Source organism: Felis catus, chromosome D3 (assembly GCF_018350175.1).
Source record: "Felis catus isolate Fca126 chromosome D3, F.catus_Fca126_mat1.0, whole genome shotgun sequence".
In the NCBI taxonomy this organism is placed as follows: Eukaryota; Metazoa; Chordata; class Mammalia; order Carnivora; family Felidae; genus Felis; species Felis catus.
In genome coordinates this window covers 30,140,006-30,167,319 of record NC_058379.1, presented here as the reverse complement: position 1 = coordinate 30,167,319, position 27,314 = coordinate 30,140,006, and the positions used below count along the sequence as shown (strand labels likewise).

The 27,314-nt window shown below is 46.8% G+C and overlaps 2 protein-coding genes and 1 long non-coding RNA gene across 3 annotated transcripts in view; 2 read left to right on the top strand and 1 right to left on the bottom strand.

The window, feature by feature from the left end:
- Positions 1 to 19,608, top strand: part of SGSM1 (small G protein signaling modulator 1) — a 95,941-nt gene extending 76,333 nt beyond the window's left edge. Inside the window, 8 exon segments of the mRNA XM_045041235.1 lie at positions 1,321 to 1,445; positions 3,849 to 3,931; positions 9,550 to 9,659; positions 10,313 to 10,352; positions 10,355 to 10,408; positions 11,808 to 11,915; positions 11,918 to 11,974; positions 17,398 to 19,608. Coding sequence (XP_044897170.1) covers positions 1,321 to 1,445; positions 3,849 to 3,931; positions 9,550 to 9,659; positions 10,313 to 10,352; positions 10,355 to 10,408; positions 11,808 to 11,915; positions 11,918 to 11,974; positions 17,398 to 17,486 — 666 coding nt within the window. The 3' untranslated portion in view covers positions 17,487 to 19,608.
- Positions 215 to 1,385, bottom strand: LOC109493295. Its single transcript, XR_002147452.3, has 2 exons — positions 756 to 1,385; positions 215 to 553 (listed from the first exon to the last, which is right to left on the bottom strand). It is a non-coding gene; the product is annotated as an uncharacterized LOC109493295 (long non-coding RNA).
- Positions 19,609 to 23,204: 3,596 nt separating the features above from the next.
- LOC123381383 (transmembrane protein 211-like) lies at positions 23,205 to 25,938 on the top strand. Its single transcript, XM_045042086.1, has 3 exons — positions 23,205 to 23,213; positions 23,441 to 23,579; positions 25,650 to 25,938. Exons 1-3 carry the CDS (start codon positions 23,205 to 23,207, stop codon positions 25,910 to 25,912), a joined length of 411 nt encoding a protein of 136 aa, XP_044898021.1. The 3' UTR covers positions 25,913 to 25,938.
- The last annotated feature ends 1,376 nt before the right edge of the window (positions 25,939 to 27,314 follow it).

Sequence of the window (27,314 nt, the reverse complement as noted above, 5' to 3'; positions counted from 1 at the left end):
CCCCGTGTGTATAAATATTTGTACTTCCTGATCTTTTTGTATTGCTACTTCCTGATCTTTTTCCTTTTTCTTTAGTTCCAGACATGAACGTTTCACCCCCACAGCCTCCCCAACACAAGGGACCCCTTCCCAGCCCCATCCATCCACTACAGTTACAATAATTTTAGTTCAATGACTATCTGTTGTTCACGCTAGTATAACGAAACAATGTATATACACCATGCAGTAAACTGTATTTGTTTTTTCTTTCCTGCCAGAAAATTTTGTTTTCCCTAGATGTGTTTTCATTTCCTCATCTCTGTTTTCTTGTCCTGCGTTTGCTACATACGAATCATTAATTCGCTCCCCCCAGCCCCCCAAACTCTGCCAGTTTTCTAAATCTCTTCTAGAACATTCAGAAACCTCAAGGTTTTCTGTTCATTTTGTATGCCTCAAGAATGCTGAGAGCCTCAGACCTTCCCCAGTCTTCTGCTCCTGGTGAATAGCTGTCATCTTAGATTTTTTTTTTTCTCCACCTTCATCTAGAAGTTACTTCTGCTCTTAGGTTATCCACCTGCATAAGATATAAACCTGGTGTGAGGCTGTTAATTATCCAGGGAGGTATATTTTATACTTCATTTGACACCTATGTTCAAGACAGGTAGTTGTCTTTAAGGCCCTAGATGTAAGTAGCTTTTTCTACCATTCCTTTACTGGGGATGTGGCTCTTGGGGATCCTGCCTTAATGCGTGAAAATCTCTTATTAGATTCCTTACCTTCAGGGAGAAGGATCCCCAAAACCATTAAATCCAAGCTTCAGGTTTCCCAGTCTGGAAGCTTTCCTCAAGGCAAAAGCCAGATTTGGTATTTCTTGCCTTTGTGGTGAATTTTTGGCCTTTAATCGTTCCTCATTTTTCTTGCCATATCACTGAACCTTTTCCTCAGATGGGGGTCAAGGCATCAAGCCCGGCATATGCCAGAACTGGACTCCTGTCCGCTTTCTCCGTCTTCCTGTCCAGTGTCCCGCGGGGGCGGTGGGTACATCTCCAGCTAGTTCCAACCGTCATGCACAGTGAGGAGAATTCGTCTTTGCAGCTTAGAGAATTGTTTTGTTTCATAAAAGGGAAGGAAAGAAAAAGGGACTGTCATCGTACAAAGTGAAAAGAGGCTTTCTCGGAAAACCACAAAAATGAAATCAAACGCCCACCTGGTCCGGGGAGAGGATGTTCTTTTCAGTGGCAGCAGGAGGGGGGTAGGAGGAGGGAGACTGTCTGGAACGCGACCTCTCTGTGAGGAGCTGGCGTGTAATTGTTCTCTCCGTCCCCTCCTGGGGGCCTGCAGCCGGAGTTCCTGGACCTGTACACCGTCAACCTGCACCGCATCGAGAAGGACGTGCAGCGCTGTGACCGCAACTACTGGTACTTCACGCCCGCCAACCTGGAAAAGCTGCGGAACGTCATGTGCAGGTGGCTGGGGGGCAGGGAGGGGCGGTGAGGTGGGGGGTGGGCTGCAGGGGAGCGGGAGGGGGTGGCAGAGGCGGGGGCTACAGAGAGCCCAGCCAGAACACAGCCTCTGCCGTTGGCACCTTGCCCACCTGGCGGTAAGGTGACCGTCCCAGTAATGATAATAAGAGAGAGCATTCGTTAAGCACTTACTCTATACCAGGCACCACCCCGAGCCCTTTACTAACGTCATTTCACTTAGTCCTCACAACAAGCCTATGGGGCAAATATTATCCCATTTAACAGGTGAGGAAATGGAGGCCGAGGGGTACCATACTGCTCGGAGTCCCCCAGCTGGGCAGTGGCTGGACGGGAACGCTTGCCCACATCTCTCGGGCTCTAAAAACATCTGTGCTTTTTTTTCTTTTTCTTTCAGCCAAGATCTGGGGCTTCTTATTCTCATTACATACTAAATGTGTTATTTCTTAAAATATGAAAGTAACTCAGGCATATTAAATACCTAGATCAACCAAGGAAACCAGAAGTTCCTAAGGTATAAAGAGAGACTGCTTTCCCTGTCCAGTTATCAATGCCCCTCACCTAAAAGAAACTGCTGCTAAGGATTTAGGGAATGTCTTCCCAAGCCACATATAGATGGAAAATAACATCATAGGTAGTATATTATATAACATGAGTGCATACGTGTTTTAATGTCTTCTTAATTTTACCTATGTAGGATTAATATTATATTTTTCTACCACTTGCTTCTTACACTTAATGCATCCTGGGGGGCTCGGTCGGTTGAGCATCCGACTGTGCTTTCGGCTCAGGTCATGATCCCAGGGTTGTAGGATCGAGCCCCACATCAAGCTCTGCACTAAGCATGGAGCCTGCTTAAGATTCTCTCTCTCTCTCTCTCTCTCTCTCTCTCTCTCTCTCTCAAGTAAAATGAAAAAAAAATGCATCCTGGATGTCTTTCCATACTACTCTAACTCAGGGGTTCAGAAACTACTAGTACGGGGGCACCTGGGGGGCTCAGTCGGTTAAGTGTCCAACTTTGGCTCAGGTCATGATCTTACATTTTGTGGGTTTGAGCCCCATGTCGGGCTCTGTGCTGTCAGCACAGAGTCTGCTTCAGATCCTCTGTTCCCCTCTCTCTCTGCCCCTCCCCTCTGGCTCTCTGGCTCTCGCTCGCTCTTCTCTCTCTCTCTCTCTCTCTCTCTGTCAAAAATAAATAAACATTAAAAAAAAAAAAAGACCCACTAGCACAGCCCACAGGCCAAATCCAGCCCCACCACCTGTTTTTGCAAATACAGTTTTCTTAGAACTCAGCCATGCTTGTTTGTTTGCATAGTATCTATGATTGCTTCTGCAGAGTTGAGTAGTTGAGACAGAACCTGGGCCTGCAAAGACGAAGCTAATTATCATCTGGACCTCCCAGGAAAGGTTTGCCAACCCCTGCTCTAACTCATTTTTATTAATAAGTACTACCTCATAACTATTCTGTCTTACAGTCTCCCAAGCAATCAATCACTGCCTCTCAAGATTGAGTTGAGGAGACACAAATATAGTTTCAGTGTATGTGCTGCCTAAGCGAGCACAAGACACAAATATAATTAACTCTAATATATTTACATTAAAATGAGAAGGTGCTGGGGGAGAAGGAGGGATAGACCGACTTTTGCTGGGTTATGGCCTTGGGAGAAAGTGTGGAAGCCCACACAGGCGGGGACATGCAAGATGGCCCTTGGCAAAATTAGGAGAGACTGAACAAACCACCCGGCATACACGTACCCTGTGGTAAGGCCACCTGGGCCCAGATCCTGCCCTTGCCATGTATTCTTGGGTGTATGACACTATGCATGTCACTTAGCTCTCTGTACCTCAGTCTCCTCATCTGTGAAATGGGATATGCTAGGACCTTCTGCGTGTGATTATTTTGAGAATTTCGTGGCGCAGTATATGTTTAGTGGCTGAGCATACAGTACATGCCCAGTAAACAGTAGTTACTGTTATTCAAGGGCAGATGGGAACTCCAGGCACAGAAGTGCTAGGGCCAGGCACTGGGGTGTGAGTGTGTGCCCGAAAGGAAGAAGTACTGGGAGACGATGGTGGGGCTGTGAAGATGCGGCGAAGACAGTGAGTGCCTTACACGCCCAGGGAAGGTGTTTGCACGTTGTCTCACAGTGGGCAGCCTGTGAGGATGTGGTGGCCTCTTGGAGCTGGGCTTTAGGAAGGCCATCCTGGTGGCTGAGAATAGGATGTTTGAAGAGAGTGGGACTGGGGAAGGGGTGGAGGCAGGAGCTGAGGGAGTGAGCGGTCCAGGTAGGAATGGGGGGCTGTGGCAGGAAGGAGGAAGAGGACGGGGGGGTTGGAGAGACAGAGGTCTTAAGTGCTATCCTCAGGCCCATCGTCTCTCTCTTGTAGCTACATCTGGCAGCACATTGAGATCGGCTATGTCCAGGGCATGTGTGACCTCCTGGCTCTACTGCTGGTCATCCTGGATGACGGTATGTCCCCCCCACCACCCCAAGGCCAGGGGTGCACTTTCCTACCCACTGCAGAGGAGGGGTTTAACCTTACTTTGTGACTCCCACTGCAGAGGAGGGGTTTAACCTTACTTTGTGACTCTGGTGAATGCATCAAGGTCCTAGGGAAATAGAAAGGCTTGTTGTTCCATGTTAGTCCACACTTATCACCAGGTGCCCGACACCCAGCCAGGCCTTTGCTAGCCACTGATTGCACAGACATGAAGGGGAGCAAAGAAAAACCCATGCCCAGATGTCTTCACTGGTGAATTCTACCAAACACTTAAAGAAGAATTAATACCAGTTCTCCACAAGCTCTTCCAAGAAAACAATAGGAGGGAATACTTCCCAACTCATTCTATAAGGCCAGTCCTTATATGAAGACCCACTGGTACCTTGATACTAATATCAGACAAAGGTATCACAAGAAAAGAAAACTACTGAGTGATGTCCTTGATGAATATAAAGACAAAAACCCTCAGCAAAACACTAGCAAACTGAATCTAGCAAGATCTAGAAGAGACTATATACCATAACCAAATGGGATTTATCCCAGGAAAACAAGACTGGTTCAATGAATGAAAATCAATCAGTATAATTCACCAGATTAATAGAATAAAGGACAAAAATGACACAATCATCTTAGTTGACAAAGAAATGGCATTTGACCAAATTCAACACCCTTTCATGTTAAAAACTCTCCACAAACTAGGAATCGAAGGAAATTTCCTGAGCACGATAAAAGGCACCCAAGGAAATCCTACAGCTTGTTCATACTCAATGGTGAAAAACTGAATGCTTTCCCCCAAGATCACAGATAAGACACAGATGTCCACTTTTGCCACAAAAGGTTCTAGACAGGACAATTAGGGAAGCAAAAGAAATAAAAGGTAGCCATACTGGAAAGGAAGTAAAACTATCTCTACTTGCAGAAGATCTGATTTTTATAAACAGATAATCCTAAGGTATAAAAAATAATCTTAGAGCTAATAAACAAGTTCAGCAAGGTTGCAAGATACAAGATATGTATACAAAAGTCATTTGTACGTCTATACATTTGCATTGGACAATGCAAAAACAAAATTAGGAAGGCATTTACATTTGTAATACTATCTAAAGGAAGACCCTTAGGAATAAATTGAACAGAAGAAGTGGAAGCTTTGCAGGTTCAATTCCAGACTGCTGTAATACAGCAAATATTGCGATAAAGCGAGTCAAATGAAGTTTTTGGTTTCTGAGTGCATGTACAAGTCACGAGTACACTACCCTGTAGTCCGTTAGCATTATGCCTAGAAAAATAATGTTCATGCCTTAATTTAAAAATCCTTTACTGCTAAAAAATGGTAGCCGTCATCTGAGCTTTCGGCAAGTCATAATCACTGGTTACAGATCGTCATAACAAATATAATAATGAAAAAGCTTGAAACGTTGCAAGAATTATCAAAATGTGAAACAGAGACCCAAAGTGAGCAAATACTGTTTGCAAAATGACACCGATGGACTTTCTCAATGCAGGGTTGCCACAAACCGTCAATTTGTAAAAAATGCAGTATCTGGAAAGTGCAATAAAATGAGGTATGCCTGTATGCCAAAACTGTAGAACATTGTTGAAAAAAAAAAATTGAAGATCTAAATAAATGGAAAGACACCTCATGTTGGTGAGTCAGGAGACTTAGTACTGTTAAGATGGCAGAGTGCTTTCCAAATTGATCTGGATTCGGTGTGATCCCTATCAGCATCCCAGTTGCAGTTTTTGCACAAATGGGCAAGCTGACCCTAAAACTCATTTGAAAATGCAAGGGACCAGGAGTAGCAAAACCAGTTTTGAAAAAGGAGCAGATATTAGGGGACACACAGCTCCCAATTTCAAAATCTATTACAAAGTTACAGTAATAAAGAAAGTGTGGTAGTCCCACAGGGATAGACATGCAGATCAGTAGAATAGAATTGGCAGTCCAGAAATAAGCATTTCTGGAGTGCCCGGGTGGCTCAGTCGGTTGAGCACCGACTTTGGCTTAGGTCATGATCTCATGGCTCGTGAGTTCAAGCCCCTCGTCGGGCTCTGTGCTGACAGCTCGGAGCCTGGAGCCTGCTTCAGATTCTGTGTCTCCCTCTCTCTCTGCCCTTCCCCAACTCACACTCCGTCCCTCTCTCTCATAAAAATAAGTAAACATTAAAAAATAGATCATAGACCTAAATATAAGAATGAAAACTACAAAATTATAAGAAAACACAGGCGTACATCTTTGTGACCTTGGGTTTGTGTCCTTGGGTATTAAGCAATGGTTTCTTAGATATGACACCAAAAGAATAAAGCGACAAAATTAAAATTGAATGGGACTTGAACAGAATTTAAAACTGTTGTGCTTCAAAGGGTACCGTCAGGAAAATGAAGAGAGCCCAAAGAATGGAAGAAAATACTTGCAAATCACATACATCATACAGGGGACTTATATCCAAAATATGTAAAGGGGGGCACCCGGGTGGCTCAGTCGGTTAAGCCTGAGTCTCGATTTTGGCTCAAGTCATGCTCTCATTGTCATGAAATGGAGCCCTACGTCGGGCTCCAGGCTGGGTGTGGAGCCTCCCTCTCCCTTTGACCCTCCCCCACTCATGCTATATAAATAAATAAATAAATAAATAAATCAAAAAATAAATAAAAATATGTAAAGCACTTTTACAATTCAATAATGAAAAGATAAATAACCCAATTAAAAATGAGCAAAAAGTTTGACTAGATATTTCTCAACAGAATGAAAGACATACATGTAGCCAGTAAGCATATTAAAAGATGCTCAACATCTTTACTCGGTAGGGAAATGCAGATTAGAACCACAGTGAGATTCCACTTCACGCCCACTAAATGGCTAGAATGAAAACAATGGAAAATATCAAGTGTTAGTGACAATATGAAGACATTGTCTCTGAGATTTTGAAAGCAGACTGGCAGTTCTGCATAATGTTAAAGGTGGAGTTACTGGAGGACCCAGCAGTTTGGTTCCTAAGTATATCCCCAAGAGAAATGAAAACACAGTGTTCGCACAAACACTCTGTGTGAGCATGTGCACAGCAGCGTTATTCACAATCGCCCCAAAGTGGAAACAACCCAAGTGTTCATCAGTGGATGCATGCATAACCAAAATGTGGTATAGCCCTGCAATGATAAAAAAAAAAGAATGATTTGGCAAAAAAAAGAATGATTTGACACTTGATATAGTGTGAAACCTCAAAGAGGCTCTGCTAAGTGAAAAAAGCCAGACACAAAAAGCCACATAGCATATGATTCCATTTATTGGAAATGTCCAGAAGAGGCAAATCTGTAGAGGCAAAATAGACTAATGGTTGACAGGGGAGGGAGCGGGCGGGGTGGGGGGGTAGATGGGCCATGACTGCTGATGTATGCAGGTGTCTTTTGGGGGTGATGGAAGTGTTCCCACCTTACAGATGATGGTTGCACAATTCTGTGAACATGCTAAAAACCTGAGCTGTACATTTGAAATGATGGATGTTATGCAATGTACATCTCAATAAGACTGTTAAATAAATGGGCAGCATAACTCCCTAGTCCTTAGACGTGGGTTGTGCACGGTGACTTCTTCCAAAAAGTTCAGCATAAAAGGGGGTGTGGGCAGGAGGGAAACTGTGGTGGAGAAACCTAACACTGCGTCAGCCAGGTGACCGAAATCATCATTAACAGTCATAAATCATGTGGATAGCAGGTGCCCTTGACATGATGTGTTTAAAATGGCACGTTACCCACATGGTCTTTGGCTCAATAACCCCAAAAGCCAGTATCATCATGAGAACAACATCCAACAAATTCCAGTAGAGAAGCATCCCTTAGAATATGTGACAACCACTCTCACAACTGCCAAGGTCATCACAAACAAGGAAAGCCTGAGAAACTTCTATACCCGAAAGGAGCCCCAGGAGAGATAACACCTGTGTGTAATGTGTTATCCTGGTTGGGTTCTTGGAACAGAAAATAAACAAAATTATGGAGTTTAGTTAATAATGTATCATCAGCGGGTTGTTAATTGTAACAAATGTAGTATACAAAAACTGTCCCTACTCCTTTCTCAACTTTTCTAGAAGTCTAAAACTGTTCTAAAAAAATCAAGTCTTTTTATTTAAAAAAATTTTTTTAATGTTTATTTATTTTTAAGAGAGACAGCATGAGCAGGGGACAGGAAGAGAAAGAGGGAGACACAGAATCCAAAGCAGGCTCCAGGCTCTGAGCTGTCAGCATAGAGCCCGACACAGGGCTCAAACCCATGAACCATGAGATCATGACCTGAGCCGAATTCGGACGCCTAACCAATTGAGCCACCCAGGCACCCGTGAAAAATAGAGTGTTTTTAAAAATGAATGAGGTCTTACTGTGCCTTGGGAAACCTTCCAGTCTAGTGTAACTTTCTCCAGAGTTACCAGGTATTAAGAGAAAAAAAAAAGGTATCATTTTCAAATAAAGTTTTCTAAACACTGGCTCATAAACAATATGAAACAGGTTTCTTTATTGCAGGACTTCTCAGAGCCTTTACTTTTCAATATATGTAGTCACTCTCTAGCATTTCCCAGAGTTATTGGACTCTTTCTCTGCATAATGCCTGTCAGCGCCTTTCCAGTATTGACAATTGCTGTTTTAATCCAGTGATTCCCAGACTTGAGAATTTCATGAACTGGTAGAATTTTGAAAAAGAAAAAAAAAAAGTTTGGGGACCAAAAAAACATCATCAACTTTTTATCAGAGCAAATTAGGGATCTTTAATTATTTTCTTTTATTTTTTTATACATTAAATGTTCATTGAGCTTAAAATCCATAAAACCACCAAACTAAATAATGTAAATGTCAACAAGAAAAGAATAAATTGTGCTCTAGTCATACAATGGAATACCAGTCAGCAATACACATGCATGCACTAATACACTAAAGCATCTAAAAGTATATATACTGGGGCGCCTGGGTGGCTCAGTCAGTTGAGCGTCCGACTTCGGCTCAGGTCGTGATCTCGCGGTCTGTGAGTTTGAGCCCCGTGTCGGGCTCTGTGCTGACAGCTCAGAGCCTGGAGCCTGCTTCGGATTCTGTGTCTCCCTCTCTCTCTGCCCCTCCTCTGCTCATGCTCTCTCTCTCGCTCTCACTCTCGCTCTCGCTCTCTGTTAAAAATAAATAAACATTAAAAAAAATTTTTTTAAGTATATATACTGAGTGGAAGACGCTACAGATAAGAAATACATACTTGATTATTCCCTTCATAAAGTTCTAGAAGAAGGAATAGGATGCTGACATACAGAGTTGAAGGAAAGAGATCGCAGATGGTACCAATTGGCAACTAAGGATCTTTTAGAAAAAGAGCATCTGGTATCACCATTATTTCCTAAAAGAAAGGCTATTTCAACCCCTCCAAGGAGGGAAGTATGTATTTAGATTGCAGAACATCCCCTGAAGTGCAATACGCTAACACTCCATCGTCTCTATGTTTGTCCTTCGGCTGTGGGTTTCCAGAACCAGCTTGGAGCCTTCGACCTTGGGATCACCTTGGGAGCTTGGGGTTCCTTGGGCAGTGGCAGCATTGGCCGTTTCTGCTGTGCTCTTTCCCCAGAGGCCCTGGCCTTCAGCTGCTTCACGGAGCTCATGAAGAGGATGAACCAGAACTTTCCCCATGGGGGCGCCATGGACACACACTTTGCCAACATGAGGTCGCTGATCCAGGTATGACCCAGTCCCGTTCAACAGTATAACTTATTCCAGCTCAGCCTGATGGACCCCAAATCAACTTCAGAACCACACTTCGTGTAATGCAGCACAAGCCAGTTCATTCCATTTTGTTCATCCCATCGTTCATTCATGGACATTTGGGTGGTTTCCACTTTTTGGCTCTCGTGGATTGTGCTGCTGGGAAGATTCGCTTACAGGTTTTCATGTGGACAGATGTTTTCATTTCTCTTGATGATACACTCAGGAGTGAGGTGACAGCTGCACCGTGTTACGTTCCCACCGGCCACGTGCCGGAGTCCCAGCTTCTCTCCTTCCTCACTGACACTTGGTTGTCCATCATTCTGGTTCTTGCCATCCTAGCGTGTGTGCAGTGGTGTCTCATTACGGTTTAGATTCGCATTTTCCTGACTCATCCCACTTGAGCATCTGTCATGTGCTTTGTGGATCTTTACTTGCAGGTCTTTAGAGAAGTCACTGGGGTTGACTTGAGCTGGGTTGATTTTCACTTCAAATCTTCTGCCTGTTTTTTAGCTCCACCTGGTTGTAGGGGCTGTAGTGGGGTCTGGGATGAGGATGTGCCCTCATTCTGTCCCCTCGGGTCCAGCCCTTGCCGGGAGGCTGACGCCAACCTTTTCTCCCGCTGGCAGATTCTGGACTCCGAGCTCTTTGAGTTGATGCATCAGAACGGGGCTACACTCACTTCTACTTCTGCTACCGCTGGTTCCTGCTGGATTTCAAGCGAGGTATGGACTTCAAACTGGGGTCTTGTTCCCAGAGGCTTGGCAGCAGACCCTCAGGGAACAGGTACCGAGGAGGCGAGGGCGGGGGTGTTGCAGCAGAGCCAGAGGAAGAGAGTAACACCCAGTTACCGCACTGTGACTGTTGGCTCGCCTGCCTTATTTCTCAGTGACACCGCGCAGTAGGTGTTGTTACTGGAGCAGGATTCTCGCACAGAGAGTCGTGACACCCAGGCTTTTCTTTCCAGGAAGCAGCTTTATTCCCGCCAGCACCGCTCAGTTGGGTTCGTACCCGAAGAACCGAGCCTCGAACGCCACGTGGCGTAGTTTTTTTTATATATGTTTCACCTCTGTGTCTCCCATACGTGGGAACACACAAACATGCGGTCAGATTAAGGGGTCTCATGTCACAAGGTCGTGAGGGATGTTGTCATGTACACACATTAGCCAGGTTGCCTTGAGGTTTTTTGTCCTTCCTTAGGGAGGGGACCCCGCCACATTACAGTCCCCATTTTACAGATGGGGAAGCCAAGGCTGAAAATCGAATTCAGAGGTAGGACCGGTAGAGCCAGGATCTTAGGCCGCCTCTGTCTAGCCCCCAAGCCCAGTTAGTTCCCTTCCATTCTATTCTGCTGCCTTTCAGAGACAAGGTGCCCGAAGCTCACGCAGCATGGTGCACATGTGACTTGGAAATGACGTGGGGCACAGCACACTGCTATTGTGCAGAGTCGGAGTGATGCTCATAAGAGTATCTACCCTGCGGGAAGGCGTTTTTAACGCGCCAGGCAGTGTGTGCTGAGCCATTTGTATGTATTATCTTTGCAAGCCTCACCCCACGTACAGAGGAGGAGAGAGCGAGGCTCTTGGTAGAGGCTTGGGCTAGCCCAAGGTCACCTTGCCAGCAAGTGGTGGGGCTGGATTCAGACTGAGTTTAGTGGACATAGGAAGCCTTGCTCTCAACCATTGCTCTCTCCAGTTTCTTGACTAGCCCCAGAGGCAACAGCCAGCTCCGCATTTGTACAGGAGTAAGAGAATACCCCCCTGGGTGCTAAGGAGATACAAGGTGCAGGGAGAAAAAGGGGATGCTAGTCAAAGGGCAGGGACAGGTCGGTGTAAATCAGACCCAATTATGCCGGGTTCCTCCCCTTCCAGAAGCTGGAAACTTACATCCCCCCTAGTCTGCATAACCTCCTCTACAGATGGGGAAAACGGAGGCTTCCAATGGTCAAATGACAGAGTCTGGGTCTCCTACCTCCTGACCTGAGTTCTGCCTGCTTTCTGCAGTGCTAGGACAGAAGTGAAGGAAGGACACAGCTGGCGTAGGATTTTCCCAGAGGGAGGGCAGCACCGTGAGCTCTGTGGCTGACCCTCTCCCCACGCATGTGCGTACTGGTGTCTCACGCAGAATTTGTCTATGATGACATCTTCTCTGTCTGGGAGACCATCTGGGCAGCCAAGCACGTCTCGTCCGCCCACTACATCCTGTTCATCGCGCTGGCTCTGGTGGAGGTCTACGTGACATCATCTTGGAGAACAATATGGATTTCACAGACATCATCAAATTCTTTAACGGTATCCACATGACTACAGTGTCATCTGAGGGGTGCGGGCTTCTGACAGGCCCCTTCGTGGGGCCTCAGAGGGGATATGGGGGGGTTCCACCCACTTCTTATGTCTGTTTCCAAATGGAGGGGTTGACATCTTGTAACACTGAGAATGCATTTTTCTCAAGAATCTAGCAGAAGGAGCATGAATGTTGAAATGAGCAATTTGAATGTTGAAATGGGCAAACCCTGGCTCTCCCACCAGCCAGCTATGCCCACAGATAAGCCGTTTCCCATCTGCTTCTTCATCTGTAAAATGGAATAAGAGCGTCTGCTTCGGAGGGTTGATATGTACAAAAGCAGGCATGGGAAGGCATTTGAAGTGGCATGAGAAGGGCACAGTCATTGAAATCAGACAGATAATGGATTCTGATCCCAGCCACTCGGGTGCTGTGTGACTTTGGGCCACTGACTTTATGTCTCTGGGCTTCAGATTCCTTGAGGTAGAATGCTACTAACACCTCCCTCACAGAGATGTTCGGACAATTAAATGAGACAACATGGATAAAGCCTATCACATGATACCCAGCTCATATGAGGGGCCCCATAGCTGGAAGCTATTGCTACTGTTATCACTATTTAAAATTTTTTTAAGAATAAGGGGTGCCTGGGTGGCTTAGTCAGTTAAGTATTTGACTTCAGCTCAAGTCATGATCTTGGGGTCTGTGAGTTCGAGCCCCACATCAGGCTCTGTGCTGACAGCTTGGAGCCTGCTTCAGATTCTGAGTCTCCCTCTCTCTCTGCCCTTTCCCCGCTTGGTGTCTCTCTCTCTCTCTCTCTCTCTCTCTCAAAACCAAACATTAAAAAATATTTTTTAATGTTTTAAGACAAAAAAAAATTTTTTTAAAGAGGGAGGGTGCCTGGCTGGCTCAGTCGGTAGAGCATGAGACTCTTGATCTCAGGGTCATGAGTCCCAGCCCCACATTGGACGTGGAGGCTTCTTAAAGATTAAAAAAAATTTTAATTTTTTAAAACCTAAAGCAAAAGAAGGAAGAAAAAAAAAGCCACCTTTGACCTTACCCCAGAAACATGATTTTTCTTTAATAAGCTTTTTATTTTGGAATAACTGTAGATTTACAGAGAAGTTGCAGATATAGTACAAAGAATTCCTGCCCTCCTTCACTCAGCCACCCCTCGGGTCTCTGCGTTGCCCGGTCCTAGAACTTTTCTCATGACTAAGAAATTAACATCAGTACATTACTATTAACGAAACTACAGACTTTGATTTCACCTGATGCCCTTTTTCTGCTCCAACATTTTCCAACCCAAGAAACCACATGGCATTTAGTGGGTTCAATAGAAAACCTTTTTTTCCCCTCTCATCTTTTCCAGTCATGTATTTGTTACCATCACAGAATCCAATTGTATCCCATTTTTTCCACTTAATACTTTAAATTTTTAAATTTTTTTAATGTTTACTTATTTTTGAGAGAGAGAGAGAGAGACAGAGCTCAAGAGGGGAAGGGCCGGAGAGAGAGGGAGACAGAATCAGAAGCAGGTTCCAGGCTCCAAGCTGTTAGCACAGAGCCCGACGCGGGGCTCGAATTCACGAACCACGAGATCATGACCTGAGCAGAAGTTGGACACTTAACCGACTGAGCCACCCAGGGCCCCTCATTTAATACTTTAACAAGTGTCTTCCATTTAATCATTTTTTAAGGCTGTCGAGTGTCCCTATAGCCACTGTCTGCAGCATAAGGAACCGTCCCTATTGTTGGGTAGCTAGATTGTTTTCAGTTTGAGGGTGTGATTGAGAAAACAAAGTGCCCTTTATGCCTCTATAAAATTTTCACAGCACCCCAGGCCAAAAGTTCCATTTAGCAAGTAGTTAGATCCAAACCACTTGATAACTATTTATATCCCAACAACTTAGCAGCTGTTTGCAAAAATGATACCTGTTGGTCCAAAGAAAATAATATCTTTATGTCATTCTCTTTTTTTGTAAGTTTATTTACTTATTTTTGAGGGAGACAGAGACACCACGAGTGTGAGAGGGGCAGGGAGAGAGGGAGATTCCAAAGCAGGCTCCGTGCAGTCAGCACAGAGCCAGACACAGGTCTCAAACTCACGAAACTGATTTCATGACCTGAGCCGAAAGAAACCAAGAGTCAGATGCTCAACCGACTGAGCCACCCAGGCGCCTCTTTATGTCATTCTTAAATAAGCACAACAATTAATGGGATATGTGCACCTGTTCGGCATTGCACAGCTTCTCAAACACTGGAACCAGATTAGACACCCTCACCTTCATGTATTTCCTGTTTCACAGTGATTTTCTCATGGTTTTTGCTTTTTCTCAAACTTGCTTAACTGCTTACAGAAAACCTAGCGTTACAAAGATATGAAGTCATTGATAGGCATGTAGGCCAGTGTGTGACCTCCCTGATGCTACCAGTTTATGTGGTGTTGAACAGATACGGAATATCATTATGTTTTCCTCACAATGTACAAAAGTGACACCCTGGGGTACCTTGGTAGCCAGTTTGGGAACCATGGTCTTAAGGCCCTTTTTTTTTTCATCCAGTAAATGATTTTTTTTTAAGTTTTATTTGCTTATTTTGAGAGAGAAAGAGAGAGAGTGTGTGTGTGTGTGTGTGTATGTGTGCACGCAGGGACGGGTAGAGAAAGGAAGAGAGAGAGAAGCCCAAGCAGGGTCCGCACTGTGAGCACAGAGCCTGATGCAGGGCTTGAACTCATGAACTGTGAGATCATGATCTGAACCAAAACCAAGAGTTGGACGCTCAACTGACTGAGCCACCCAGGCGCCCCAATCCAATAAATGATTTCTTTATGATAAACGTCTAGGTTTAGGATTATTCCGCTTTCAAGATCCGATCATTTTATGTGGCTCGCTATTTATTTATTTATTTATTTAGTATTGGCTACATTTTTATTTAGCATTTAGTATACAATATATAATATTTAATATAGTATAAATATAGTATTGTCAAAGTCACTAGGCATTTCCACTTATATATATATGTGTGTGTATATATATATAATTTATTGTCAAACTGGTTTCCATAAAACACCTAGTGCTCATCACAACAGGTGCCCTCTTCAATGCCCATCACCCACCCTCCCCTCTCCCACACCCCCCATCAACCCTCAGTTTGTTCTCAGTATTTAAGTTTCTTATGGTTTACCTCCCTCTCTCTGTGTAACTTTTTTTCCCCCTTCTCCTTCCCCCTGGTCTTCTGTTAAGTTTCTCAGGATCCGCATATAAGTGAAAACATACGGTATCTGTCTTTCTCTCTATGACTTATTTCACTCAGAATAACCCTCTCCAGTTCCATCCATGTTGCTACAAATGGCCAGATTTCATTCTTTCTCATTGCCAAGTAGTATTCCATTGTATATATAAATCCATTCGTCAGTTGATGGACATTTAGGCTCTTCCCATAATTTGGATGTTGTTGAGAGTGCTGCTATAAACATTGGGGTGCAAGTGCCCCTATGCATCAGCACTCCTGTATCCCTTGGGTAAATTCCTAGCAGTGCTATTGCTGGGTCATAGGGTAATTCTATTTTTAATTTTTTGAGGAACCTCCACACTGTTTTGCAGAGCGGCTGTACCAGTTTGCATTCCCACCAACAGTGCAAGAGGATTCCCATTTCCCCACATCCTCGCCAGCATCTGTAGTCTCCTGATTTGTTCATTTTAGCCACTCTGATTGGCGTGAAGTGGTATCTCAGTGTGGTTTGATTTGTATTTCCCTGATGAGGAGCGACATTGAGCATCTTTTCATGTGCCTGTTAGCCATCTGGATGTCTTCTTTAGAAAAGTGTCTATTCATGTCTTCTGCCCATTTTCTTCATGGGATTATTTGTTTTTCAGGTGTGGAGTTTGGTGAGTTCTTTATAGATTTTGGATACTAGCCCTTTAGCTGATATGTCACTTGCAAATATCTTTTCCCATTCCATCGGTTGCCTTTTAGTTTTGTTGATTGCTTCCTTTACAGTGCAGAAGCTTTTTATCTTGATGAGGTCCCAGTAGTTCATTTTTGCTTTTAATTCCCTTGCCTTTGGAGATGTGTCAAGTGCGAAATTGCTGCGGCTGAGGTCAAAGAGGTTGTTGCCTGCTTTCTTCTCTAGGGTTTTGATGGTTTCCTGTCTCACAGTCAGGTCCTTCATCCATGTTGAGTTTATTTTTGTGAACGGTGTAAGACAGTTCTCTAGTTTCATTCTTCTGCACGTTGCTGTCCAGTTCTCCCAGCACCATTTGTTAAAGAGACTGTCTTTTTTCCATTGGATATTCTTTCCTGCTTTGTCAAAGATGAGTTGGCCATACATTTGTGGGTCCAGTTCTGGAGTCTCTGTTCTATTCCATTGGTCTATGTGTCTGTTTTCGTGCCAATACCATACTGTCTTGATGATTACAGCTTTGTAGTAGAGGCTAAAGTCTGGGATTGTGATGCCCGCTTTGGTCTTCTTCTTCAATATTACTTTAGGGGTGTCTGGGTGGCTCAGTCAGTTAAGCGTCCGACTTCGGCTCACGTCATGATCGCACGGTTCATGGGTTCGAGCCCCACATTGGGCTCTGTGCTACCAGCTTGGAGCCTGGATCCTGCTTCAGATTCTGTGTCTCCCTCTCTCTCTGCCCCTCCCCTGCTCATACTCTCTCCCTCTCTCAAAAATGAATAATAAAGACTAAAAAAAATTTTTTTTTAAATATTACTTTGGTTATTTGGGGTCTTTCGTGGTTCCATACAAATTTTAGGATCGCTTGTTCTAGCTTCGAGAAGAATGCTGGTGCAATTTTGATTGGGATTGCATTGAATGTGTAGATTGCTTTGGGTAGTATTGACATTTTAACAATATTTATTCTTCCAACCCATGAGCACGGAATGTTTTTCCATTTCTTTGTATCTTCTTCAGTTTCCTTCATAAGCTTTCTATAGTTTTCAGCATACAGATCTTTGACATCTTTGGTTAGGTTTATTCCTAGGTATTTATGTGGCACTTAATAAAATTTTTTTTTGCTCCCCCCTCTCCTGTTGCTTCCTTCTTTTGCATCTTTTAACACCTGCAATGTGCCCAGCATGGTTTTCTCAAAAGGTTCCCAGTCATCGTGTTTACACGAGGCAAGGCGAGTGGGAAGATGTAACTCTTTTCAAGCACTGTGAGCCAACATCATGTCGTTTGATCTCACGGCAGCCTTGTGAAGTAGATGCTGTTGCAATCCCCATTTTACAGATGAGGAAACTAAGGCCCAGAGATGCAGGCCTTCTCCAAAGTGTCTGCTTCTGGAACTCCTCTGGAGATGATGCCAGATGAGGAGGAGGAGGAGGATGCCCCAGGGACACCCCCCCCTCCCTTCTAGAAGCTGCAAGTGACCTAAGGATGGACACAGAAGGAGGCTCATGAGATTTTTGCCTTCTGCTCTTTCAGAAATGGCTGAGCGGCACAACACCAAACACGTCCTGAAGCTGGCCCGGGACCTCGTGTACAAGGTGCAGACTCTGATTGAGAACAAGTGAGGGCCACCTCACCCCGGCCCTGTCAGCCGTGCCGCCACCCACCTGTCCAGCCCGCTTTTCCTCCCGGCTGCCCCGGGAGCGAGGTCCTGGTGTCTGTTCGTGAGCATGGACTTCTGTGCAGAGAGAAACTGCCCCAACTTTGGCCGCCAGGCAGGTGGGATCGAGGGTTTGCCCCTTGAGTTCAGCCTTACGTTTTCCTGTTTGACCAAAGATTGTCCAAGTCTGGGATTTCTCCCTTGTGGGAGTTGGGGTACGTCAGTGGATGGAGGGAACAGTTTCGTTTGTGGTCTCCAGAATGGTTGCCTCTCTCTTATTCTGTCCCAACCCCTCCAAACTGTTCTGTCAGGGGAGACTTGGAGAAGGAGTTTTTCTTGGGGAACTAGTGTAGGAGAGGTCTGTGGGGCTACCTCTATACTCTGAAAGGGGCCTCTGGAGATGTTCCAGAACATGGCCGGCAGGCAGGCCTGGAGCAGAGTTTCTGCACCTCCCTCGGCACGGTTGACAGGGTGCTGGGTGAACCGTCTTCTAAGAGGGGTCGTCCTGTGCATTGTTGGAAGGTAAGCAGCATCGCTGGCCTCTGCCTGCAAGATGCCAGTAGCGCCCCCTCCCCAACCCAGCTGTGACAACCCGAAGGGTTTGCAGATTTTGCCACATGTCCCCACTTGAGAACCAGTGGCGTAGAGGAGGGGCTGCAAGTGTATCTCCTTCCCCCCCTTTTGTTTAACCACCTGCTCCTGAGGCTTTCTCCCACTTAGAAAAGACACACAGGAGTCCACATCTCTCTTGGGACCTGGATTCTGTTTGTTGTGGTCTCTCATTTTTTTTCTCCTCCACCTGACCCCAGGAGAGACTTCTTTCCTTCTTTTCAAGAAAACATCTGCCTGAGAGGCTCCCCGGAGAGGGAGGGAAGGGCAGAAGGGCAGAACAGTGAGAAGTGTGGTAGGTGTGAGTTAGCCCAAGGTCCCGCCCAAAGCCCTCCAGGCAGAGTGGAGTCCACATCCGTTTCTTCACCTCCTAGGGAAGATCTCGCCTCTCCTTCTGCACTTTGGGTCTGATGCTCCAGAAGTTTGGAAGGTGTGTGTGAGTGGCCGCCACTTCAAGGGAGGTGGGGGAAGCTGGCTTTTCCCTAGGTGCCTTTGATCACTCAGGACAAAGGAAGAACAGGAAGGCAGAGGTCCGCCAGAGTAGACTGTGATGGGTGTTTTCCTTGGAAAATATGCTGATGAACTGGCCCCCGGAACATGGATGGCTAAGTCTGGAAGTGGTCCCCTCCGCGTCTTCACACAAAGGGTCGCCAGTCACAAACAGACCCCGAGTTAGCTGGTTCACCCTGCCTACCTCTCCTTTGATAGAGCAGTCCTGCCAGCTCTTTTCTGAGAACACACGTGGGAGAAACAGAGTCAGGTTGGAAGGCTCCTCCCCAGAATGGAAGGTAGGATTTTGGAGAGGGGAGGAGACTCATAAGCACAAGGAAGCATTCACAGAGAGGGTACATTAGTCCTCTGTCCTGAGCAAACCAGGAGGGGGAGGAACCCCTACTCTGCGTGCTTGTGAAGGCTCGCCCCTGGGCCCCAGTGCCTTCAACTGCATCCCAACCCCCCAGTCTCCCACATGGGGCCTCCTGAGCAGGACGGACGAGACCTAAGTGTCCCTTGCCTCTGAAGAATGTTCTCTGGGAAAATTGCACCTCCTGGCTCTGGTCCCCACCTTCCCAAGACGAGGAAAACACGTCCAGATCAAAGTTTTCCTAGCCACTCAACTCTTTGTTACAGAGGACATTATTTTAGCAAGACCCAGGTCCCAGACCTTCCGATTCTGATTTATTTTTCTCGACAGACTAGTCCCAAAGTATAGCACACAATCTCTTCTCCGCCTTCTCTCGTGGTGTTCCAGAGAAGTGTCCGTGGTTGTGATTTGGAACAACTCCTATTTGTTCAGCTTACGGTGTTTATTTTGGTCTCCGTACATCGTGCGTCCTTGTGTCCGGGAATCGAGTGCGTGGGAGTCATTCTGTCCGTGGAGTGCCCTCCTCCTTCTCTCAGTGTTGCCAACATATCCTGTAACTGTTTACTGAAGAGTTGTGTCTATATAGAGAGAAAATATATATAAACAGAGAAATGTGTGACTATGGGTTATTTTTTCATTTCTGTGTTTCGGGAATTTTTTTAATGCATAGGGAAGAAAGGTTTGCTTTTGGAGACTGTGTCCTCCCAACCGCACCCCAGTGGCCCATACCCAGATGGGGACAGAGCCTCATGATAGCTGCCTGGTCTTGCCCCAGGAGGTGCAAGGCAGGTGAAGCACTTCTTACCCCCTTGTATCAGTTAGCTGTCACCATGAATAATGCCACGTAACAAACCACCCCAACACTTAGTGGCCTCACACTGCCATTTATTTATTAGCTCTCAATTCTGTGGGTTGACATTATGGGCCGCATTCATCTGAGAGGTTCTTCTGGTCTGAGATGGACTTCTTCATGTGTTTGTGGTCAGCCAAAGGCCAGTGAGGCAATTCTGCCTCCGACAGTTGGCTTGACTGTTGGCCAGGAGAGTAGGGGAAACCGGGCCATGTATCTCTCATCCCCTGGTAGGCCAGCTCAGGCTTGTTTATGTGGCCATGGTGGCAGTTTTTCAAGAGAGCAAGCAGAAGTATGCAAGGCCTTTTGAGACCTAGGCTTGCAATTGGCATAAAGTCATTTCTGCTCTGTTCTGTTGCTCAGGGTAAGTCACATGGCTGAGCTCAGATTCAAAGGAAGGGAAAATAGACTCTACCATTTGGTGGGTGGCTTTGCAGAGGGACATGGAAAAGGAGAATGGATACCATCACAGAAATAATTGAGGCCACTTTTGCAAATAGCCTGCATGATCCCCCCAGATCCAGGGCACAACACAAGAAAGGTCCCCAGATGGTCAGCCATTTGACTCGAGCTCATACCTGTAACTTGACCCCCACTGAGCTTGCTCAGCTCTCACCCCCAATGTGCCCACAGACGCCCAACTACTCTCCCGTGACCTCCACGGTCCCAACTCGTGGCTACCATTCAGAACCTTAGTCATCAGGCAATGGCGACCTCTCATGGATGTCCACCCCCCAGCAGCCTCTAAACATGGGTCAAAGGGAAACAACTAGCTTTCGGCTGCAGAAGCAAAACTCGATTTAACCTAATGAGCACCTGTCAGAATTTCAGGTTTTACGTAGAAAAAGTTAGATTTCCAAAGAAGCCCGCAAAATAGAGACAGAGTTGGCAGGTGGCATTGGCAGCCTGGGTGAGTCTGGTCGTCACGTTCTCAGAAGATTGCCAGCAGAGGTAAGTCTGAAGGCACACAGCAGTGGGCGGGTGGGGATTTGTCCTTTGCCAGCTCGGACGGGGGCTTTCTTAGCAGGAAGGTCTGCTCCTTCCTGGGGGAAGCTTCTTTTTTTTTTTTTTAAAAATGTTTGTTTATTTTTGAGGGGGTGGGCCAGAGAGAGAGGAAGACACAGAATCCAAAGCAGGCTCCAGGCTCCCAGCTGTCAGCCCAGAGCCCGATGCGGGGCTCAAACCCACGGACTGCCAGACCATGACCTGAGCCGAAGTCGGACGCTTAGCCGACTGAGCCACCCAGGTGACCCGGGGGGGAGAAGTTTTTGAGGGCAAAGACCGGTTCCGATGTCCCGACGGTGCTGCAGAGCTTCCCCAGTATCATTTCTCCAATTCCAGCTATAGTTTGCTACATGTGGTCCCGGAGGGCCCCACCAGGGCTCACAGCTACTGCCTGGCCGCACCAGAGTCAGGCAGCACAGTGCCCCAGTTCTGTGCGCACGAATGTCTGGTTACAGGCACCGTCAACTTACGGTCACTGACGATGTATGTTACGGGAAAAGAAATCTCACGAGAATATTTTTTGTCGTTGCAGAGGCCTTCCTAAGTGCGTACGTTTGAGCGTTGCATGGACAGGAAAAGAGGAGTCGTGGATCACTAGGCATATTTTAACGACTCCATGGAGGGATGGGGAAGTGGCCTTGGTTTCTGTGTTTATGGAACACGGGGTGGCTGGACTCCGGTCATCCTTTTCCTCCTCCTCCCGCCATCCTCCCTTCCTTCTCTTCTCTTTCCCCCCTCTCCTCCCTCTGCCTCCTTTCCTTGTAGCCAAGAACACTTGGATGGTGTCTCGTCCACAGTTTCTACCCGGATGATGCTGTTCTTCAGAATAAGCCTGACAAACCCGCAGCGTGAAGGCCCTTCTGGCTGTTACGTTCTTTTAAAGCCGTGCTTCATTTGCTGTTTACCTAGAGCTTTCTCCCTTCGGCTTGTGGGAGAGGCCGTGGGCACTTCTCATGCACAGGGTTTGGGAGGTCCTAACCATCCCATTTTGGAGTGCCTGGCAGGCATTCCTGCATCTGGTTTCTCCTTCCTTCTTGCCCTCCCCATGCCCCTCCCAGGCCCCAGGTCCCTGGAGTCCCGGAGAGGAGGGGGTGTAGTCAAGACAGTGGGAAGAAGCCCTTCCGATTACCTTCCTTCCCAGCAGATGCTCTGAAGTCTGAGAGACATCAGACCCATCGACCAATGAATCTTCTCCCACGTTTCCTAATAGCATTTCCAACTCAGGTCACCTGCAGCCCACCTTCATGATTCTGACCATGTCTGTGCCCCACCTGCACACTTGTACCTTTGCTGGTTCTCTGGTTTTTTTTTTAATTTTTAAAAACATTTATTTGTTATTAAAAGACAGAGAGAGACAGAGCATGAGCAGGGGAGGAGCAGAGAGAGGGGGAGGCGCAGAATCCAAAGCAGGTTCCCTGCTCCGAGCTGTCAGCACAGAGCCTGACATGGGGCTCGAACTCACGAACTGTGAGATCATGATCTGAGCTGAAGTTGGGTGCTTAACCGACTGAGCCACCCAGGCGCCCCTTTACTGGTTCTCTTTAAACCAACTCACTTGAGGCACCTCTCTTCTCGGAGGGACATAGAGAACGATACAAGTGGGAACGACTCTCTCATTGTGCCGACTATAATCATGTCCCACATCTCTGTCGTGTGTTTGGGGAAGTGAGGATTTCGGATCCCTGCTGTTCCATTTCCTGGCTGTGTGGCCTTGGGCAAGTGACTGGACCTCTCTGAGCTTTAGTTTCCATTTCTGCAAACTGGGGACAATAGTCTCCCATTATTCCGGATCCAGCCCCAGCCCCATTCTTTCACTGGGACCCTCTGCTCCTCAGCGTGTCTGAGGATGATTTCCTGGTTGAGACTTCAGCGGCCCTGGGTTCCCAGCATCTACCTAGCTCAGTTCTGGTTCCCACCGCCTACCCTACCCCACACTGAGCCTCTGACTCTGTAGGTGTGGGGTAGAGTCTGGCTATCTGCATTTTAGCAAACATCCAGGATGATTCTGAAAGCAGCCCCATGTCCATTTAGTACCTTAGCACAAATTAGGAAAAGGTTCCCCTTCTTTGGGACACTATACTGCCATCTGCTGGAAAACAACTGTAATCAATATGCAAATGTATGATGATCCCACTGCGTCTCCAGGAGTTGTGCAGTGTACAACCTGCGCACAGCTACGTGGCTACCCTCTAAGCGCTAAATTTAAAAACCGCAGCTAAGGTGTTGAAAGTCTCAGTTATGATGCATGTTACCAAATGGGTCAGGAATCCCAGTCCGGCACCTCTAAGGAACTTTTAATTACACTGGTGCCTCTCCTGGTGATCCTGTCATATAGCAGGTACTCAGTAAAGTGGGGCATGGTGGTTGTAAGTCTGGATTTTAAGTCTAGCTCTACCACTTAATTCGCTATGTGCCCCGAGGCAAATGACTCCACCTCCTTGGACCTCGGTTTGTTTATATGTAAAATGGGGGGTGATAATAGTACAGACCTCTTGGGGTTTTGAGGATTCAGTAGCTACCCAATAAGCAGAGACACCTGCACCTGCCCCTACCTGTCCCAGTCAACACCCTCCTTGCTCTTTCTTCCTGACAGGTCTCAGCTGCAGTTCTCCTTGGAGGATGGCTCTTGTCGGCCTTCAGTGCAGTTCTCCTCCTGTCCTGGGCCCTGGCCCCCAAAGGGCTGTGTCTCAGAAGGGGCAGTGGCCCAATGCCAGGGGTGCAGGCAGCTGCAGGTAAATCCACTGGCACATCATAAGCATTCCAGACATGTTTGTGGAATGAATGAATCAGTGAATGAATGAACGAACCTGTGAGCAGAGTCTGGCCTCCTGTGTTGATTCTCAGAGATAAATCCTAGGATTATAGACTTCCTGGTCTGTTGGCAAGCCAGAAATGGTGGGGAGGGAACAGCATACTTAACATCACCCTCTCCTGCCTTTAGCTAAACCCAGTCCTAATAGTCTGCCCCGCCCTTTGTTTCTCTCACATCACTTTGTATCCTCTTTACCAGGACCACCATACACAGTTGGGCAGGTTGTGCACTGCACAGCGGTGCCCAGCTGAGGGCTGAGTGATGCAGAAATCTAGCATATGTGCCACTTGCTACCCTGTGAAATTGCAGGGCTGCAGCTCCCCAGAAGGGTTGCTTTTCTCTAATTCATACATAGGCTTTGGATGGTCTAGCCCAGGCCTTCACTGCAACCCTCATTCAATTAATTCTCCACCATCTCTCACCTGGATTAGAGAGATAACCACCTCACATGTCTGTCTGCTGCCACCTTTGACCCCTAGAATCTGTCTGCTATGCTGGCCAAACAGGTCCTATTAAGACTGAAATCAGATCGGGCCCCTCAGACTGGCTTATCTACCCTCCAGTGACTTCCTGTTACACTCAGAGTAAAATCCACACTCCTCGTCATGGCCGGTGAGGCTCCGCCTGATTAAACCCTCATTCCCTCGCCAATCTCACCTCTTGACCCTTCTGCCAGGCTCAACATGATCCAACCACATGGCTTGCTTTCTGTTGCTCAGATACACCATGCTTGTTCCCTCTGTCTGGAATTCTCGTTTCTCAGATCTTACAGGTCTTGCTCCCCTACTCTGCTCAAATATCACGGCCTCAGTGAGGTCTTCTGTGACCCTAGGTACGGGAGCTCCCCTCTCCTGAGATTCTCCTACCTCATTCTTTGTTCTCTATGCTTCACAGCACTTACCGTATCTGCCTGCTTGATTATTGTTCATCTCCGTCCATTAGAACATCAGCTACTTGAGAGCGAGGACATGTCTGCTTTGACATCGCCAGCACCTGGGACGGTGCTTTGCACACAATAGACGTCCGCTAAATATTTGTTGAATCAATGGATGGAGCTATAGTCCTTGTCCTAGGCTTGCACAGGGTCTAGTGCGTGTGGGGCACACCAAGTGATTACAACTCAAGGGGTGTTTGACATAATAGGGATGAGCGCAAGACACAAGGAAAAACTCCAGGAGGGTGGAAGGGGTGTACAGAAGTCTTCCCAGAAGAGGAATCAGTTGAGCTGAGTCTGGAAGTACGAATGGGAGTTGGTCACATATAGAAGGGGATTCCAGGTAATGGAACACCAGAGGCAAAAGCATGGAGACAAGCAAGGCACGTTCACAGAACTGTAAGTAGACCAATGTGGCTGAAGAACAGCAAAGGAAGCTGGGGTCATGTGATTCTCCTGCTTTGGAAGGGCCTTGAAAGTGAGGAGGTGTCCAGCTCGTTTCCTTAGTATCATTAGTGCCCACTATAGCACCTGCAACAGTTTCGATGCATGAATGCATGCATGGATAGGTGGGTTGGTGAATTAACAAATGAGCGAGTGGGTAGGTGAAATTATGGGTGTATCCATGGATATATCAGTGGATGATGGATGGATGGATGGATGGATGGATGGATGATTGGGTGGGTGGATGGATGGATGGATGGATAAATGGATGGATGGTTGGGTAGATGAATGGATGGATGGTTGGGTGGATAGATGGACAGATGATTAGGTGGGTAGATGGATGGGTGGGGTGCAGGTGGCTAAGTGGGCAGATGGATGGATGAGCGAATGGATAGAGGGATGGAGAGATGAGTGGACGGGTGAGTAGTAGATGGACAGTTGGGTAGAAGGCTAGTTGAGTAATGGGTGGATGAAAGGAAAGGTGATGAATATGTAAGTGAATAGACTGATGGATGAGTGGGTGGATGGGAGGGTGGATCAGTGAGTCCAGGGATGGATACTGGCCCAGAACCCCTTGACTGACACACTGGTGTTCTTTCCTGCCATTTCTAGCCACTGCCACCATTGTGGACCTGCTGGTTTTCCCCATCAGCCTGGACTCCCCACTTGCCAAGGAAGCCTGTGGAACCTCCTCTGTGTACTGCAATGGCCAGTGCCTGCTGGGCTGGGGCTATGTAACTGCCATCTTCAGCGCAGTCCTGGCTAGCTTTCTGCCTATGATTGGGTGGCCCCGCATGACTCAGGTCCAGGGGAGGACCATCCTCTTCTCCAGTGACACTGAGAAAAGCATCCTCATACCAGAAATGAACAAATAAAAATTTCCCAAGAGGAGAAAAAAAAAGAGGATGCAGGACAATTCTGAGTCCAAGCTGTCCCTCAAATACCACATCTTTCAGGGGCACCTGGCTGGCTCAGTCGGTGGAGCATGCGACTCTCGATCTGGGGGTTGTGAGTTTGAGCCCTACGTTGTGTGCAGAGATTACTTAAAATTAAAAAAAAAACCCCAACTTTAAAAAATGCTGCATCTTTCAATAGACAGGCCTATTCTCCTTCTCTACCCTCCATCTTTATAACTCCTTTTTTCTTGGAGAATTTGAGAATTATTTCTTTTCTAATCAAATATTTAGTAAGTGCCCATATGTATAAGAGTTTGTGCAAAAATGTGTCCAGTGTTGGGGTGGGGATGAGGGGACGTGTCTCATCCCTCCCTGCAGACAGTCCCGCTGATATGGAGACTTTGCTCTTACTCGGGGAACATGAAGTCCTTCAGATCCTACTCCAACCTCTCTCTTGTGAAACACCCAACACCTCCGGGCCTCTCCCTCCACCATACTGAATTCTGGGCCCGTGGAAGGCCATTCACTCTTCCATCCTTTGCACATGCTCTGTCAGGGATGCTGGAGTCGACCTGTTGCTTCTGCCTACCATGACCCACTGCCCTTCTTTGGGAGTGGCACCCTAATCTTTCCTTGAGAGTTGACCCCTAGCAGCTCTCTGACTAGCCCATGTTTTTTGTTTGTTTTGAAATTTATTTTTATTTATTTTGAGAGAGTGTGTAAGCAGGGGAGGGGCAGAGAGAGAGGGAGAGAGAGAATCCCAAACAGGTTCCACACTCAGCACAGAGCCCAACTCAGGGCCCCATCCCACGACCGTGAGATCATGACCTGAGCCCATATCAAGATCCAGATGCTCAATCCACTGAGCCATCCAGGCACCCAGCTCATGTTTTAAGGCGGATAAATGAGCCCTTCTAGCCAATAAAGCCTGGCTGGAGAAACTGCTTCACAGATGGGCATGGAACCCGTGCCAGCCTGGAGGAGAGTGGAACCATGACATGGACAAAGGTGGAGCTCTAAGGACTTCATCTGAACACCTGGATCCAGCCATGCCTGCTCCCCTACCTGCAGGAGACGTGGCCACTGGAAGCTCCAGGCTGGCATGTTCCTAGCTTGGCTGCCACAGAAGGGAAGCATGAACTTCTCTCTTCTCAGGGAAGGAATCTGATTGGCCAGAAGAGGGTCGTGTACCCCCTGGGGGGAGAGGCACGTCAGCAGTCTCACTAGAAGGCCATGGTTGTAATCTAAGAGATACAGCTCCCCAGAGGATGGGACAAGGTGCTTGTACTGGGACAGGGGAGGGATGCTAGGCGGCCAAAAACATTCAGTGCCCAGCTCCCTTTTTTTTCTAAATTTTCTTTTTTTTTTTTTAGTGTTTATT

What these genes read in the sequence shown, in the direction of transcription:
- LOC123381383 (XM_045042086.1), top strand. An exon ending in AGGGGTGCAGGCAGCTGCAG is followed by an intron (nt 23,580 to 25,649) that starts GTAAATCCACTG and finishes TGCCATTTCTAG; the next exon opens with CCACTGCCACCATTGTGGAC.